The sequence below is a fragment of the Gambusia affinis genome, linkage group LG15 (assembly GCF_019740435.1).
Source record: "Gambusia affinis linkage group LG15, SWU_Gaff_1.0, whole genome shotgun sequence".
NCBI lineage: Eukaryota > Metazoa > Chordata > Actinopteri > Cyprinodontiformes > Poeciliidae > Gambusia > Gambusia affinis.
The window spans coordinates 647645-667289 of NC_057882.1; the positions used below are offsets into that span (position 1 = coordinate 647645).

General features: G+C 37.1%; 1 protein-coding gene across 1 annotated transcript in view; it reads right to left on the reverse strand.

The window, feature by feature from the left end:
- Positions 1-5627: 5627 nt before the first annotated feature.
- slc37a2 (solute carrier family 37 member 2) overlaps positions 5628-19645 on the reverse strand; it is a 32983-nt gene continuing 18965 nt past the window's right edge. Inside the window, exons 7-18 of the mRNA XM_044141564.1 lie at positions 18082-18248; positions 17943-17980; positions 17131-17271; positions 16133-16223; positions 13647-13709; positions 13441-13526; positions 11163-11211; positions 10474-10547; positions 10290-10368; positions 6586-6683; positions 6361-6425; positions 5628-5991 (exon numbers count right to left, since the gene is read on the reverse strand). Coding sequence (XP_043997499.1) covers positions 6369-6425; positions 6586-6683; positions 10290-10368; positions 10474-10547; positions 11163-11211; positions 13441-13526; positions 13647-13709; positions 16133-16223; positions 17131-17271; positions 17943-17980; positions 18082-18248 — 943 coding nt within the window. The 3' untranslated portion in view covers positions 5628-5991; positions 6361-6368. The remainder of the gene's footprint in view (positions 5992-6360; positions 6426-6585; positions 6684-10289; positions 10369-10473; positions 10548-11162; positions 11212-13440; positions 13527-13646; positions 13710-16132; positions 16224-17130; positions 17272-17942; positions 17981-18081; positions 18249-19645) is intronic.

Below are 19645 nucleotides of genomic sequence, written 5' to 3' on the forward strand. Positions count from 1 at the left end.
CTGCGCCCCATCTTTACCTCCTTGTTGTCAAGGCATTACTACAAATTCTGCTCGTTCTCGAAGGGACGCTGCCCAAGCTACCTGTATGGGAGGGGAGAGCGGCTGGCAGTAGGGGAGGGGGGCCTAATCAGTGCTGTTCCTCCGTTATTGATCATTTCATGCACAAACAGCTGTTAAGTACATAAAATGCTGACTAGAAGAAAAAAAAAATCCCCACATCGTTTTTGGACCCCCTCTAGTGCAGCACCCCAATGCGTTGCATGCACTGCATAGCCACCTTTTGCGCCACTGAAATTGGCCGATGGAGAGATCCAGCCAAGGTGTTGAGGGGATCCGTTTTGGTGACCTTAGGATTGCATCTCTGCTTTTTGCGGATGATGTGGTTCTGTTGGCTTCATCGGAACTTGATCTGCAGCTCTCATTGGAGAGGTTCGCAGCCGAGTGTGAAGCAGCTGGGATAAGGATCAGTGCCTCCAAATCCGAGGCCATGGTCTTGAGCTGGAAAAGGGTAGAGTGTCTCCTCCGGGTCGGGGGAGGGGGGGGGGGGGGTGTTCTGGCCCAAGTGGAGAATTTCAAGTATCTCGGGATCTTGTTCACGAATGAGGGAAGAAGGGAGGATTGACAGGCGGATTGGCGCAACGTCTGCCGTCAACGTCTGCCGCTGTACCGGTCCGTCGTGGTGAAGAGAGAGCTGAGCCAAAAAGCGAAACTCTCGATTTACCGGTCGATCTACGGTCCCACCCTCATCTATGGTCCTGAGCTTTGGCTCATCACCGAAAGAGCAAGATCGCCGATACAAGTGGCCAAAATGGGTTTTCTCCGTAGGGTGTCTGGACTCTCCCTTAGAGATAGAGTGAGAAGCTCAGTCATCCGGGAGGGACTCAGAGTAGAGCCGCTGTTCCTTCACGTTGAGAGGAGCCAGTTGAGGTGGCTCGGGCATCTGGTCAGGATGCCTCCTGGACGCCTCCCTGGTGAGGTGTTCCAGGCACGTCCCACCGGGAGGAGGCCCCGGGTAAGACCCAGGACACGCTAGAGGGACTATGTCTCTTGACTGGCCTGGGAACGCCTTGGGATTCCTCCGGAGAAGCTGGAAGAAGTGGCTGGGGAGAGGGAAGTCTGGACCTCCCTTCTGAAGCTGCTACCCCCGCGACTCGACCCTGGATAAGCGGAAGAAGATGGATGGATGGATGGATGGATGGATGGAAATTGGCCAATGGAGAGATCCTTTGAGAGACGGGGATCTGGGGTTTTGAGAATGGCAGAGAAATTTTCGGATGAAGCAACGCATTGGTCGACTTCGGGAGATGGAAAATGAATGGATGCCAGATTAACGTACTGTCCTTGAAGAATCTTAGAACGGAGCCTGGAAGAAATGTGAGTGCACTGAGGCGTGTAGGGCATGCCTGATAATGGAGAAGAGGGAGGAATTAAATAAGCTAAAAGTAAAAAAAGAGGAAAAGAAAAGGAAGACTTACCAAGAGGGGGCGCTGAGTGGGAGAGAGTGAAGGTGGGAGCGGGTGGTTGCTGGTTCAATTGAGGACTGCCACATGCGGAAGCAGGTGGGGCAGTAGGAGGGATAGAGGCGATCAGAGCGTTGTGAAGAAGGGCTGAAAGCGCTGTAAGGTATCCATGGAAGTGACAAGCGCGGATGCGAGGAGGTGCATCTGGTCGGAAGGAGGAGAAGAACGGGAGCGGGGACCAGAAGACGGGCCTGGAACTTCTGGAGTTGGATCAGAAGGGCCAGGAACGGGAGGTAAAAAAGGTTTGGGATCGTAAAGCTTGTTGAAAGGAGGGGGGGCGTCCTCTGCACCACTTCGCGGGAGGAGCGTAGGTCTTGCAGGATCTCTTCCCTCTGACTGGAGGACACAGAGAGACGGTGGGTGGAGGAGGAGAAGGAGAAGAATCGCAGGAGAGGCAACCGGGATATCTGGTAGTATATCGGACTCAAAGTCAGACATAGTGGTTGTGTGCTGTTGAGCTCGGTTGGAGAATGAAGGACGCCATGGATGAAGGTCCTTATCAGCTGGGACTTGGTGGATGATTGGACGTGAGGTGGCTTGGTCCAGCATTGATAGGTCGACAATTGTGGGCGGGTCTTTTCAATTAACAGGTCCCGGTGGGGATAAAAGAGTCTTCCAGTTTGAATTTGCGCCTAGGCTTCATATGTGGTCACATGAATCACATGTGATTTCACCATGAAACGTTCCAAAATCACACGTATACATGTGCTTTCACATATGATTCACATTTTTCACACATCTTTTTTTTTCTTTCTTTTTTTTTTTTTTTGACTTTATTTATTTATTTATGATTTTCAAGAATAAACAGGCAAATTAGAGGACAAAACAACAAGGATAAAAATAAAAAAATAAAAAAAATAAAAACAAAACAAAAAAACTAACCAGAGTCATCAGAACAAAAGTTCACAGAACAGAACAATCAAAACACTGTCAGCTAACAAAGGGTCTGATAAGAGGATAAAATAAATGTACATCAGATTGTAAAATGTTATCGAGCATGAGACAGAGACCAAGCAAGTAAGAGACATTTCTGAGGACATTGAATCAAACAGCCCACCATGGAATATGGAATAACAAGAAAAGATGAAAACAAGTTATAAACACAATAAACATGACGAAACGGTAAATGAGTAAAATAAATTATTAGAAAAAACAGGTCCAGATGTAAACGACAGTTATTTTAGCCTATTATTTTTTATGTATCTATTGAAAGGACCCCAAACATCCAGGAACTTATGATGATTGTCAGACAAAGAATATCGAATCTCCTCAAGATAGATACAGGACACCATATCATTAAGCCATTTCTTAAAACAAGGCAGGGTAGAGGATTTCCACTCCCGTAGAATAACCCGCTTTGCTACCACTAAACCAAACATTAGAGACTGTTGTAGGGACATGGGAAGAGCAAGAGAGGATTTAGAGCAACCCAAAATGATCAAATGGCTATCCGGACAGAGAGGCTTGTCATAAGCGTTGCTATAAAATTCAAAAATCTTGCACCAGAAGTCCATTAGTTTAGGACAGGAACAAAACATGTGACCCAGGGTCCCATCATCTAATTTACATTTGTCGCATTTTGGTGAGACGCAGGGGAATAGCCTGTTGAGTTTAGTTTTAGAAAAGTGCAGCCGATGGATAACTTTGAATTGAATAAGTTGCAGTCTAGAGTTAATGGAACAGGTCTTAATTCTCGAAAGAGACAAATCCCATTGCTCGTCCGAAATCTCACCAAGTAAATCAGAAGCCCAGGCCTCTTTTATATGCCAAGTAGACGGGGATGAACTGAAAAGATTAACAAACTGAGAAATTAGATTTTTAGAGGTAGGGGGCTTTTTTATAAGCTCGAAGAAACAATGCTGTGCCGGTAAGGTTTCATAGTGGGGGAGGTGCTGTTTTACAAAGTTCCGAGCTTGCAAGTACCTGAAAAAATGACTAGACGGAAGACCAAATTTAGATTGTAGTTGCGTGAAGGTAGCAAAGTGATTATTAATGTATAAATCCTTAACAGCAACTATCCCCTTATTTAACCAGTGCTTAAAAACTACATCCATATTACCTGGCTTAAATGTTGAATTCTGACAGATCGGGGCATAGATGGACAAGCCAGGGAGATTCAGTACATTCTTTAACTGCTTCAGAATCCTGAGTGAATTTCTTAGTATAAAGTTATCCTTCAGCAACTGAAAGGACAGAGACGGATTGGAAAACAATACTGCAGCTGAGGAAGAAGAAGTCAGCTCCAATAACGCAAGGTTTTCGTTCAATGGCCATTTGGGTAGTAGCGAGTCAACCAACTCACCCCTCGAACAGAGCTGAGTCCAGAAAACCCAGGATCTGGCATTACACGCCCAGTAATAGTATCGAAAAACAGGAAGGCCTAGGCCCCCCTCCGAAGTAGGTTTCTGTAGGTGAGATTTTGATATTCGAGGGTGTTTACCAGCCCAGACAAAAGGGATTATAATAGAGTCTATCATCTTAAAAAAGGAAGCAGTGAGATAAATGGGTATATTCTGAAAAAGATAGATAAATTTCGGAAGGAGCACCATCTTGACAGCATTAATGCGACCAATCAATGAAAGAGGAAGGTGCCTCCACATGTCAGCCATGGATTTAATTTTGTTGATTAAATCCAAAAAATTATGTTTAAAAAGGAGTTTAGGGTCTCTTGTGATATTTATCCCCAGATACTCGAAATGACTAGTGGAAACTTTGAATGGCAGATTGCTAAGAAAAGCAGCGTTCAGACCATCTGAAAGAGGCATAAAAAGACTTTTATCCCAATTAATGGTAAAACTGGAAAGCTTACCAAATTTATTTATAAGAGTAAGAAGTGGAGAAAGAGAGACTGTGATGTCTGAAAGGGTCAGGATAACGTCGTCCGCATACAGACCAATGGGACTATCTGTAGCATAGTCTGAAATGCCAGAGATCAATGGATGGGTCCTGATGGAAATAGCAAGGGGTTCCATGGCCAGTGCAAATAGTAATGGAGAAAGACAACACCCCTGTCTGGTTCCGCGATTCAATAAAAAAGAAGCAGACCTGTCGTGATTAGTCAGAACTGAGGATCTTGGCTGAGCGTAAAGCATTTTTAATAAAGTCATAAATTTATCGCCAAAGCCAAATTTTTGGAGAACCATAAACAAATAGTCCCATTCAATTTCAATGCCTGTTGAGCATCTAGTGAAATAACTGCGGAGGCAGGAAGGTTGGTCTGGTACATAACACTTAAGAGTCGACGTGTGTTTGAAAAGGAATCATTTTTCACACATCTTTCACATGAAAAAGTTGTGTGAACCACGTGTGGTTGTTAGAATAATTATGTATTGTTATCATTCTTACATTTGTAGGTTTACTAGTTTGTTTTTCATTTATAGGTTTAGTATTCACACCCCAGAAAGGAAGAGTCTGTTAAACTGTGTGAAAGACAAAACTTGCTTTTTCCCTAGACCTTGAAGCTGCAGCTGCTCTCTAATCTAGGGATACTCCTTAAAGGGCCTGTGTGTTAGTTCCTGTGTTATCTTTCTCTATCTTCTTTGAGTTATTACTTTTACATTCCATTCCTGCTCTGTTCTGTAATAAAAAGACTTGTTCTGATGCAGAGAGTCAGAATGCATGGTGAACACCTTGGAGAAGTGGTTTGCTATGTTTTCTCCTTTTGCAAAAGACTTGATTGAAAACTAAAACATTGTCTGTGGTTGTCTTTTTATGAAGGTTTGAGAAATACCTATCAGTGGTTTTCATGTGGTCACATGTGAAAGTCACCCGTGATAACATGTGAAAGTCACATTTGATTTTTAAGGGATTCTTTTGTAAGGGAGGAGAGAATAAATTTAAATTTTTTTAATTCAGACACAAAACACACAAAAATAATTAAGTGCAAAAAGAATTAATTTAACAAATTAACAAATTTAACATACTTTAATGGAAGCATACCAGTTTCATAAAAACACATGCTTTTGATAAAGGTTTTGCGGTCAGATGAGGTCTTTTTTCAGTCATATAGAAATTTGTGTAGGCCTATTGTAATGGAAATGCATCTATGTATATGAGATACATATTTCAGCTATGGCTACATGTGAGCTACAAAAACAGAATCTTGCATGATTTCTTAACATTATTTATTTGATGGTTTTATACACTGAGCATAAACAGCATTTTACAGCACATCTGATTAATCTCTGAGTTTACCAAATTTCCCAAGGAATTACTTGTGAGGAGTCAGCGAATCAAAAACAAGATTAAGACAAACAATAAAAGAACATTAAGACAACTTAGAATAAAGTGATTAAAATTTGTCTCTGCAAAGTGACATTTCCTTTATAATTTTACAAAAAGAAAGCTTCAATCATCAGCCAAACGTGAATCTTCTGACTTTTCTTTCTTTGACTATACAGTGAGAAGAGATCTGGTTTAGTTATAGTGCTGTGACAGTTTGCTTTGATTGTGAGATTCCATTTCTTTAAACCTAAAAAACAAGAAATAAAAGAAGAAATTACAGTTATGTGGAGAGAATGACTATTTTATTACTTTTATTTACTTTCATTTTGATTTCAGTTGGAAAAGCTTGACTAATGACCAATTGAAATGTTATATTTTCTAAATTATTATCATGGATGCATTGTAATTGTGCAACCATTTACAGTGCAATTCAAAGTCAGGTATTTTTCCTTGAAATATATTTATGCTTAAAGATTGATAAAGTGTAAGAGACGGGTGGAATGAGTGGAAATATATTATTATTATTATTATATACACAAGAAAAAAATCTGTCTTCTAATAATTCTGATTTTTTTTGGTGGCTCCATGTTTAAAACCAGTCATGTTAGAGACTCACCCTGTGTCTCAGGGAATCCGTCCACACCAACCTTTGATTTCCTTAAATACAAGTCGGGTCAAAAACTGTGAAAAAACAAAAAAAAATTTGCCACTATTCAGTTTGTGTGCAATAAACAATTACAGGTAGTCATCATAACAACAGACAGAAGCCAGAACACAAAATTTAAACCACTGCTATTAAGACATTTTTATAAATTAGTGCTATTGTAGTGTTATTTCTGACCAGGCAGGCTAAGATGTCAGCAGAAATGAGCATGTAGAAAACATTGTTCCAGCCAGTGGGTGAGATCAAACCAGCCAACAAAGGACCCAATGCTGCACCTGCAAAAATCACATAAAAACATGTTCGCTGTTGTCTTCAGTGAGCAGAAACAGTAACACTCTATTTGACGGGGTGTACATAAGACTGACATGACACTGTCATAAACATGAATAAGTCTTCATGAATATTTATGACTGTTGTCATAAAGTGCCATTCAGTAAATCATGGCACTTTTAATGCAAAGTTGACGTTATTCAAAATGTCTTTGTTATGTTAATGTCTTGACATTAACCAAGAATCATCATCGGTCATAAATATGTCATAATAATTAATTGTCAAAGTTATGAGGTCATCATAATTGCGTAATTAATATTTTCCCTTAAACATTGGACTAGGTACAGATGTCAATAAGTGTTATTACACTGTCAAAAGCTTTAACACTATGATTAATATTTTCCCCACCTGAAATAAAGTGGAACAAGTAGGATCAATAATAAAGATGTCAAAGTTTTATTACTTATGCCAAATGACTTAATAACAAAGTCATTAATAATTCCTCTTTCCTCAAGTAAAGTGAAACAAGTAGCAAGACCTGTGAAGATGTCATTACAGTCTCAAATGCTATGTTAACAAAGTTTTATCACAAATAAGGTGGAATACACTGGACTATTTATAAGTACCATCATAGCTGTAGAACAAACCCTTTGTATAAGGGAATAAAACAAAAGATTACCTGCTTTTCAAACAGACACTTTAACGTCTGGCCAGCATATTGTAACTCTGAAATACTGATTGAAAGAACCTTTTTTCATAAGTTAAAGGATAAGTAATTCTGTTTTAGGTTTTTAAAGAATCCTAAATTTTTTTTTTTTTTTTTTGCTTTGAATGTGTCAGTCATCTCCTTCATTATAGCCTTCCTGTAATGCTCTGGAAACAGGGAGATCTTCCTTCCTGGAAACAGCTCTTTGAAAGTGTCCAGAAATGCTCAGAAATTATAGCTGTTCTTGCAATAGTTGTGGTCTGTTAATAACGGTGAAAGTCCCTTCATGAATTCAAACTTGGTGAATTTCTCCAGGACATTCTCATAGTGGGTGATGACTCAATCCACTGTGGTCACTTAAAAAAGACACAAAAACAAATTAAAAAAACAATGTGGACTTAAATCAGCACTTATTTAAGTACCATTCCAAGAATCTCCCTTGCTGCACTCTCAGAATAGTAGACTGGCAGACAAATGTCAAGTTAACATGACTGGTTGTTATAAAGTGTAATATTCTGATTTTTTTAATACAAGAAGCATAATGACTAAAGCTGAACAAAATTATTCTGATCAAATATTTGTTTGGCAGAAGTTCATACAGACTGCCACAGTTGTTGTTCAAAATGCATCATTTAATGTATAGTTTAAGGCACATGAGTGTATCTTTTCACTTAATGAGCATTTGAAATTATTTCCAACCAGATACTCTGGCTTGCCGATGTTTTCAAGAAGTTTAATAAATAGATTAAACATCAGTTTGACATTTGAGAACAATAGTTGTCTAAACGTAACTTATTAGCTGCTGGTTGTTGATTACTGCTCCTTATTCCCCACTTACCTGTTCCTTTTCATCCTCCTTCACCTGGAGAAAATAGTAACACAAAAATGACTTAAAATACCTAATTTTCTTGGGGAATATTTCATCTGCTTCTTTCTCTTTGGTCAAACAGGGACTTCTGGTGCCTGGTCCTCATTATCATCCTCCACACCCGTGAAGAATGCTAAAGTAGAGCATTAGAATCATCTGTCGCCCTCAGCCCCCGACCATCATGTGTCCTTAGGCTAAAATGGGTCTTCATGTCGTTAAAGTCGGCAAAGCAAAAAACACAAGCATTTGACTAACATAGCAGCTCTTAATTTGCTCGATTAAAATTGGAAGGAAAAATCTATTTGCCTGCCTTTAAAATACGTTTAAAATTAAAGGTTAACCTTACAGTTATGGAGTTTTAATATCTTTACCCAACATTAACTTACTAGCATTAGCTTAAATTGTTAATAGCTAACATTACAAAGAAAGAGAAACATAGTCAATGTTTTTTTTCTCAAAAAAAACCCCCAATAATAATATAGTTAAGACACATACCTCATATGTATTAGGTGACACACTTCGGCTTCTTTTTAAACAGGATAAATTGATTTAGGGAAGCCAATAGGATGAAGATTTCTTTCTTCAACAAAAATAGTGCACGCCTGTTCGTGCACTACTGCCTCTCACTGGTGGAGACGGTGTATTGCACTACTTAAAACAGCCTTAAATAATGTTTTAAATGTAAAGTTTATAAGTGCTTTGTAGACATCTTGCTGTAAAACTTTAGGTTAAATTGAATAAATACATGTATAACAAGTGACATAGTAATGTAATAATACACAAAGATACATAACATTTACAATTTTGATAACTATTATGATATATTTATGACAGGTGATGATTCTTGGTTAATGTCAGGTTATCATAACAAAGACATTTTGAATAATGTCAACTTTGCATTAAAAGTGTCATTATTTACCAAATGACACTTTATGATGACAGTCATAAATATTCATGAATACTTATTCATGTTCATGACAGGTGTTATGTCATGTTTATGACATAACATAACATAACACGTTATGTCAGTCTAATGCACACCCTGTCAAATAAAGTGTTACCGAAGAAACCACTAGGGCTGGGCGGTATGGCTTAAAAATAAAATATCAGATTGTTTCATACCAAATTTGATTTTAATTGATTTTTTTCTCGCTATCTTTTCTAAAAAAGAAATAAATATTTTCAAAAAGTGGCTTTCATTTCAATCTTATTTGTGACTTTATGTTGGAATATTATTGCCAACCTGTACTAATGTTTGTTTAATTACGTAATTAATAGCAGAAGAAAAGACGTCTTAAAATTACAAGGAAAAAAAACTCCTGTTGAGTTACATTTAGATTTGACATAAACGCTCAGTACAAGTGTTACTTTGAAATACATATTTGTTTGCACAATCATTTTACAGTCCTGCTACTAATAATAATTTAATGTGTATGTATTAAAAGATGAAGCATTTCCATTAGCCATCAGGCATGAAGAATTATCTGTAAAACTGATACCAACTTTATAACTTCATAAAATTCTCAATATTTTATTTTTATTTTATTATAATATTTTTTTATGTTCAAGCTCTCATAAAAAAAATTATTCTTGGAAGATTATTAATTTAATCTTGAGTTGATAAAAATTCTAATTAGTAGAAGGTCAAACAAGATGTGGGGCACCACTCTTAAATATGGAAACCCAATTTGTTTTAGGGTCCAACCCTAGGTTTTACCAAAAGCATTTATACCTTTTGGAATTTACATGTGAACATGGCCACTCTCTAGCTCTGCCCCTGTTTAAATTTATACTTAGTCATGAGAAAATAATTTAATTTCGGATTAAAGGGAAATATTTACTGCATTGTCAGTTTAGCAGGAAGAGAAGTAACCATTTGTGGTTTGCACTCGGAAAGCTGACAAGGAAAGGTCTTATGTTTATATAAAATGTCTTTGTTTTTCCATTAACTTACCAAAAATGTATTAAAATTTCACTTACATTAGAAAAATCAAAGTTTCAACAGATGAGGGGATGTATGGTTTTTACAATGTATACCTATTGATCCAGTGCCATCAATGATTGCAGTAACAGTTGATAAAGCTCTGGAGTTTCCTCTCAGACTCTCGTGTGTTCCCTGCAATAAAACAGAAATATTATGTCTATCAGGCTTTAAAGTCTAATGCACAGAAATGAGACGAGGAAGCACAGGATCTAATGTTATGATGTTTAGAGATCGTACCAGGTCAGCAGATACAGCTGTGGTGATCAGGGCGTATGGTCCGTTCACCAGGCCTCCACACAGCAGCAGCATGCCTATATGTGAAAATGTTAATGTAAATTTTTTCATACATTACACTCAAAATATTTAAAAATCTAACGGCTTCAAGTGTCAAATGTTCCATTAATCGACCTCTTTTCAGTTCAAATAAAGCTTATCTGTGTAACTCTTTATGTCTGAGAATCATGTTTGGAGCTTTCATCTCTTTTAAAATAACACAAAGTTTATTTTTTTTAATTTTGAGGAGTCAGAACTATGGACTAAAATAACACCATGAAGAAAGCACACGCTCCATCAATAAACAAAATCACAGAGAACCATCCTCTCCAACAGTCAATTTATAGACGTGTGACATTGCATAATATGCTGCTTCTCTCAGCTGCCGCTTCCTGAAGAAATTTTATTTCAAGCCATGTTTTGCCTCATTGGCCATAAAAGTGTTTATTCTGAAAGCTTTATGTTTATTTAGCCTTAAAAACCTATCAAAGTTGAGAAAAAGCTGGATAATTGCCTTTCACAGGTCAGGGGAAAGTTGTTTTCACATCAAAAGTTTAAAGTCTGTGCATGTATTATTTAGGTAAAGCAGATAGAACATCCACCTGAAAATTTGTGTCGAAATAATATAAAAACCAGAATTAAATGCCTCTTACCAATTGTGATCCCTAGGCTCTTTTGTCCAAAGTAATTATAGACGAAGAGCTGGAAGCAAAACAAACAGAAGGTGTAAATAAAATGGAAATGACCATCCTTCATAAGGTTAACATTACATTTGGACTTCTCAAAATATTAGCATATTGTGATAAAGTTCATTATTTTCCATAATGCAGTGATAAAAACTGAACATTCAAATATTTTAGATTCATTCCACACTAACTGAAATATTTCAGGTCTTTATTGTCTTAATACAGATGATTTTGGTATACAGCTCATAAAAACCCTAATCAAAATTAATACTTAAACAAAAATTAATACTTTAATTTTTTATTTTTAATCTGTATGTCAGAAGGCCTGTTTGTGCCCCTCAGCAATAATATTTAGCTAAATAAAATAATTTAGTAAAAATAAACTAGTCTGACTGCCATCAGTCTAATAATGACTCTCAGAGCCTCCATGTTGTTCATGGTGAGGAGGGGGGAGGATCTGTGTCCTCTAACTATTAAATTATGGGCAAGAATATTTTTTTTCATACACTGGTTTGTGAATAAAAACATAAGTCTGTTGTTGACATTAGAAAAACTGTTTCTATTTATATTTTTAGAATAGTCTTTGCAATAGCGGGACAAAATCCGCCTCACCCATAAACACAGAAATGCTTCAGCTACAGAGAAAACTTCTGCCTTTAACTAAAAGCCTGGTTCACTACAGGCAACTTGAGTCCGTCCCACCGACAGACATAAAGAATATCTGTCTTTATATCAAACATTCTGATATAACACACGGTACCGACTGTCACCATGAGTCGCAACGCAGCTCAAAGCCCCGGTACCATGTGGTACCATCTGCTGACTGTTCTCTGCTTCTCCTTAATGTCACTACCAGGTGGGTTAAAGCCGCTGCTGACGGGATCTGGGCTGGAGGTGAGCGGATTTAAATAGAAGTTACTGCAGAACCTCGTGTGTTACAGAAAGATTCGGTCCAGACCATTTAGAGTTCACAAAATAAACATCAGAGAAAATATCATAGCAATAATTAGAACCGCAGCAAAAAGCCAAACATGCCACAATGAAATGAATCAAAATGTCTGCAAAGCATCAGCGGACTGACAAGGGCCACCGGGGGATTCCAGGTAGATTCCAGTTAGATTCCAGTTACATTCCAGGTAGATTCCAGGTAGATGCGCATCGCAGCGGCTGTTTCTGAATGGCATATATGGGGCCTTAGACAGAACTTAAAATCAATCACTGATTATTGGTGATTGGCTGTGATGTATTTGTGAACAAACCCAATTCAAACACAAAGATTACACCATATTGTAGCCATGGTAACACAGCAATCAAACTATCAAGATGATTCTTTAAACTTTTACAAAGTAAACTTCCTAATAAAATCCTAAATGTACTATTTATTTTTCTCAGCTGAATGCATTAAATAAAATATAATAACATTGTCATTCTCTATAAATGATGCTACAGGTTTAGATCTATGGTCTGTGTTACAATTAAACCATTTCTAGGGGCCCCTGAGTGTCTGGAGGCCCCTGAATGTCTGGAGGCCCCTAAACGGCCCCTACCAGCAGCTACTGAGTTTTCTTTGCCTTGACATTCCAATCTTATTATTCTAGATTTCAGAATTGCTAACATCAAACTATTATACAGAGTTAACCCCTTTGAGCTTTTTGGATCTATAAATCAGTCTGCAGTCAGGTTGTTCTAGAGGTTAAATAGATATTATTGGGGCTTAATTAGTAAAATGGCAGCAAATTAGCTTATTTCATAACTTTATAACCAGAGACTTTCTCTCCTCTGGTCTGTTTAACAGCCACAATCTCAGATCAACTCAGACCTCCAGGACTGTCAGCAGCAGAAACAGAAACTTTATACCTGTTGGGGAAAATATAGATTATATTTGCTTCGCATTTTCCCGGATGATGGCAATGATATAGTAGGATCCAGTTAGATTATTGATTAATATGGGTTGTTGCTATGTTGTTGTACTGAGTGTTTGTTCAATGTGCCCCTTTTTTAAATTTGAGCCCCTGCCCCTCCAAAGGTCTCTGCACGGCCCTGGCTCCGTCTGTAAAATATTACTACCAGTAGCTCGTAGCGGCGCTGCAATAGCGAGAGCAGTGGACCACCGCTAAATTGCATTTTCTTTTTGCAAAGTTTTATAAGTTTGCTTTTAACTTTCCTTTACAATTTGATGAAAACAAAATCAATTCAATAAAGTGTGTTTCTATATCATAAAGTTGCTAAATGAGAGATTTCTCACCATAGGGGCAGCAGCAATCAGCATGACACAGCAGGTTGACGCTCTTCCCCCAGTGAAGTCAGACACCAGGCCGGCCATGATGCCTCCTGTGGTCACAAAGTAGGCATCAGAAGTGTTAAGAAGGATTAATTTGACTGTCTTTGCATTCTTAGACAACAAAAAAGTATAATACAAAAGGTGTTTTTAACTGCCCAATCAAAACCTACCAAGGATTCCTCCTACATCAAATAATGTTGACATGTCTCCTGCTTCTTTTGCCTGAAAATGTGCTGAGAAAAAACAAAGAATTCACACATTAAACATACAGTTACATACTGTATAAGAAGACAAGACTTTGCACTGCATGAAAATTGCGCATAATTTTCTTCCTTTCTTCTACCAGACTATTTTAATATATAATATTTGGTTTGGTTTGACTTTATTGAATGTAGAGTAATAAAAGAATAAACAAAGTTATATACAAACAGATTTAACACAAAATCAAACAAAAGAAGAACAGTAGTAAAGTAAATTTACACATTCAAAGGAGTGGGTAGAAGTATGAATTTATTTTTTATCCCCTCTTACATTTATGGCATCACCCAATAAATTACTCTTCATGTTCACTCTGTTTTAAGAGTTTCTAATTATTTTCTATATCCATATTAATATAACTAGTAAAGTGTATTCATAATTGCTTGCCCATATAAGTAAGCATACCTTTTAACATATTAAAATTTACTTCTAAATGAATATATCATAATACAGTAATATTTTGACAACTTCATTACATAGTAACAATAACATTATTATCTATATTGCATGTATATACATGAATATACATGCGTGTTCAGATGTACTTATGTATGTATATCTATATGGACAGAAGATATCTTTTATGATGGTAGGTATATAAATAAGGTAGGCAAGCATAAGCTTTGGCTTCAGCCTATTCCTTTTCTGGTAAAATATAGGTTTGTTTATTATTATTGTTTTTGTTTCCTGTGTTTAATGTTGATAATTTACCAAAATACAGTGAACTGAAACATTTATAGCAATATAAACCAGGTATTTACATACATTAAATAACAACAACAACAACAACAACAATAAAAAAACACAACCCAGGGTTTTCGCAAGAAAACTTGCTAAGCCTTGTGGTCGGGTCCTGAGGCGGTCTAATAGCAGTCCAATGTGTTCTTGCATTAAAAGATGTTAAGTTGACAGGAAATGTAAAAATATTACTGGGTAATTATGTTACTGGAATACATTACTGACAATACTTAAACCCACAACTATAGGATCTTAAAGACAATAAACAATAAAAAAACAACAAAATACATACCAATTATTTCCATTTTTGTTAAACCTTTGAGTTTGAGCTCTGTTTGTTTACAAATGCATCTCAGTAAATTAGAAGAGGGGCCTCTAAATCAAATTCTGCTCAAGGCCTCATACAACCTCGGACTAGCCCTGCATGATGAGCCACTGCACTGCATATCTCTCTGCTGGATACAGAGGGACAAAGGGGGATTAAATTTATTAGATTAAATTTATGTGGTTCTACTAGCTCCTCCATTTTGTGTCTTTAGAAAAAATGCCTTTTGAAAAAAATCGTTTAATAAGATAAGATAAGATAAATCTTTATTGTCATTGTCACAAGAACAACAAAATTTAAAACGTGCCATCAGTCAGTGCATATGCTTAAAAATAACGTTCTCACAATTTACACACAATGTAAGAGATACATTACAAATAACTGATAAAAAAACTAATAAATAAGAATAGCCACATTCACACACACATCATTCATGATGATTAATGGTTGTTTTTGATTGCATTTAGTTTTGTTATTGCTGTAGGGTAAAAACTGTCTCTAGACGGTTGGTTCTTGTTCTGATTGCTCTGTATTGTCTGCCTGAAGGCAGCAGTGAGAACAGAGACACTGAGTTTCCTTCCAAAAGCTTCTCACCACAGTTTGCTGGGGTAGTGTTCCATTAATCTTGACAGAACCGTTGTAACTGAGTCAGATTTGCAGATCATATTACTCACGAAAACCTTTTTAATACTGCACAGATTTGTGATGGCAACTTCTAAACTTCTACTTTGTTGTAATTGAGTCAGTTTCTAACTAATTTTGTGCTATGCTTATAAGTTCTTATCCATTTGAAAGACGTATTTGAACAAAACTTTAACTTCCTGCATGATGTCTTGAGATGTCCCTTCACTATTTTCACATAATGTTTTTTTTCATCTTACTTCTCCTTTAAATGTAACCATTTTCATATTAGCAAAACTTCAATTTTAGTTTAAGCAAAGCACAAGAAAAGACTCCAAAAATTAAGGTCTTTGTCCCTGAATGGATTTGCAAACTGTAATCTGACTTTTTATGTTGCTTCCAGAAAACCAGCTTTTTTCTTGCTGAGCAGCTTTTTCGCCTGTGTCCATAAAGACCTTGTTTCACCATCATCATTTGGGCTTTCTAAATATGTAGCATCTTAGAGTAAGTAGCCTTCTTAATTTGAAAGCAGTACATATAAATGCTAAAATAAATTCCCTCGCTCTTTATTCTGATATTTACCAAAAATGATTTCGGAACTCCTAAAGGACTTAAAACAGGAACGTCTGAATTAATCTTAATATTGGTAGGAATAAAGATTTCTAATATATGCAAAGTTTAGATCAATATGTAAAATGTGTGAATAATACTGACCAACATTAGAGATGTAGAGAGGAAGCCAGTAGAGGAAGGTGTAGCTGACCAGTTTGGCAAACATGAGGCAGAGCGAAAACTCCACCACTCCCTGTGGGACACATAAAAGATCAGATTAGGCATTTTAATGATCCTTCTCTCACTGTGCTGCAATAAAAACATGCAGCACATGGTTTTATTGCATGTGCTGTATGCAATAAAAACATGCAGCACAAGCTTAGCATTAAGCCTAAAGTCATTCATACCCTTACAGTTGAGCCAGGCTTAAAGTAATCTTTTAATTTCAGCAACATATTTTTCTGACAGGAAGTAACAATGTTCACAACTTGAATTTTATGGAGAATCCATGGAAGAAACTAAAGATTTGGGTGATGGCATGGAGGTCCACCAACCTCAAAGCCATTGGTAAAATAAACATGATCATCCATCCATCCATTTTCTTTACACCCTTGTCCCTAATGGGGTCAGGAGGGTTGCTGGTGCCTATCTCCAGCTGCGTCCCGGGCGAGAGGCGGGGTACACCCTGGACAGGTCGCCAGTCTGTCGCAGGGCAACACAGAGACATACAAGACAAACAACCATGCACACACACACTCACACCTAGGGAGAATTTAGAGAAACCAATTAACCTGACAGTCATGTTTTTGGACTGTGGGAGGAAGCCGGAGAACCCGGAGAGAACCCACCATGCACAGGGAGAACATGCAAACTCCATGCAGAAAGATCCCCGGCCGGGAATCGAACCCAGGACCTTCTTGCTGCAAGGCAACAGCTCTATCAACTGCGCCACTCTGCAGCCATAAACATGATCATGTCAAATGGAAATGGACCTTCTACTAAAATTTTAAATGTGCAATTTGTCTTTCAGACCACTACATGGAGCCTAACTCTATGGCTGGAACATGTAAGCAGCACAATAATATCATATCTGGAGGAAAATCAGACAAATCTTTTTTTTTCTTTGTTTAAATCAGTTAAATTCAACTACTTATGCTTACAGGTATACAGAGAGCCCCATAGAAGCTTATGGCCTCAGAGTGTTCCTGTATGATCTTCGGAGTCTCCGTGGAGACAGCGCCATTGATGCTTCTGTTTCCGTTTTGCAGTAGAGGCTCGGTCTCAACGTCCTCCTGAATGATCTAACATACAAACACACAGCTGTGAGCTCAGAGATGAATGGTTCAGGAAAAAAGAAGAAAGTAGGAATGCAAGTTATTCATTAATGAGTTAATCTAAAGTTGATTGATCTTATTGATCGATTGTAGATTAATTGGCGGCCATTTTCTTAAAAGCTTGACTGTCTTTCCATAACATACAAGACTACATTTCTCGTAATAAGCCGAATTGAAAAAGATATATCATAAAATCGGTATTTTGTGTCAGATTAATTAGATACCGACTGAATTTCTGTAAAATGCATAAAATGCATTTTATGTGTATGTTTAAGTTTAAACATACACATAAAATGCATTTTCCATACCACACCAGACTGTCTGGACCGTAGTTTCCTATGGTAGTCTCTCTTCTGTGCTCAGGTTATGGCAGACATCTTTATTTCTGTATCAGTGGCTCCGCTTAAGTATGACCACCGGTGCTCTCTGCTGTATGGTGGCCAAACTTCAACGGTAAAAGAAAATCTGATGCACATTATAATACATTGTAACTCATTTTAATCATTTTAACCATTAATCAGCAGATAATCGTAAATTGATACATTTTTGGATCCCTAGTAGAAGTGCTTAATTCAATTTCAATTCAAAACTACTTTATTGAGCCAAAGGGAAATTAAATAGTTTAGGTTAAAACTCACATGATGCTGAGGAGAAGAGCAATCCACATCTTCAGGTTCTGAAGTGAATAGAGAGTGAGACGATGGTGTCACACTTATAAACAAAAAAAAAATAAAAAATTGATCCAAAACAACAAAACGAGTCTTTGCAGAAACTGACTTTCAACCAGGAAAAAGAAGCAGAGGATCCCAGCGGCAGCGATGATGAGTCCTGGGACAATGAAGGACATCCCCCATTCTGAGGAGACAAAAACTCCAGCGATGAGGGAACCTAGGATGTTTCCCACCGAGGTGTGGGAGTTCCAGACGCCCATGATGAACCCACGCCTGACCATTAGAAAGATGAAAACAAGAAACACCGAACAGTTAGCTGCACAATCCTGCATCTGGTGTATGTTGTACATAATAAACCAGGATTGTTCAAAGTGCAACAAAAGGGCACTTGCAACCCTTTGAACAAGTTTGTGTATCTTCTGACAGAAACAGAAGAATGGTTTAAATGTGTCCCTCCAGCATATGGAGCCAATAAACATTTTTGCAATTGTTTAGGATGATATTTCAAAGGTATCTTATATAGTAAATTTTAGGTACAAGACAAAGAATCACTTTTTTTATTTTGTACAAAGTCATGTCAAAAACATTTAGTAAGTTTTTTTTACACACTTAGACATGCATTATACTTGGATAAACTCCGCTGAGATTTTAAAAAGGAAATTCAAATTTTTATTACTGGAAATAAACTATAAACATTTTCCATAAGAAATAATTACCTCAAAAGTTAAATAACTGTAAACATCAAGGTAAATGTCATAATAAAAAAGTGTACTTGTTTTATTGTTGTGCATGTAAAGGAGAAAGAATTCACAATGATATTGTTTTTGTGATTTTGATTGAAGAGAAAAAGCTCATTTTGATTCCTGGGGACTTTCAACTTTTATTTTAGGACTAATTAATGTTCAGTATTAAAATATTGCGGAAATGTAAATAATAATCTTTTATCATTCCAAAATTGTGTAATTTTGATCCACTCTTCTTTGCAGAATTGTTTTAATTTACACACACTGAAAGGCTTTCAAGCATGAGCAACCAATTTGAGGTCATGCCACATTATCTAAATAAATCCTAAGCACAGATTTTGTCAATATTCCTGTTAAACCTTTCTTTTTCTTTTAAACCACTTCCTGATGGTGCTTTGATCCAATGTCCTGCTGCATAACAAAAACTGTTCTTGAACAAAAGAATTAAAAATTATTCAAAAGGCTGGAATTGGTTTCATATTATATTTCAGTGTAGATATAACTGCAACAATTCCTGCTGCAGTTTATTTTTGCTCTGTGTTGTATGATTTATGTAAAAAGGGTTCTGTGGCAGGCATATTGTATATTTGACATTCAATTGTTATGAAAATACTGTTTATAGCAAACATAATTTCAAATAAATTTGGCTTCAAAACCTTAATGCCTTGAAATTGGGGCTGTCTCTTACTAGTTCCAACACTCTGCCTTCAGGAAGTCACCACAGCAGTGCTTCTCATTATGTCTTTTACAACTGTTCTTGAGAGTGTTAGACTGAGAAGTAGTTCCTATGATAAGCTCAGCAGATGCATAATTCCACCAGGTGTCTGCTAATGGCTGCTGCTAGTCTAGAGGTGATTTATGTAAATAGGCGGTGCTTTGTGAGTATGCTGCAAACATGAATGGTTGCCAAAGGAGATTCAAGGATTT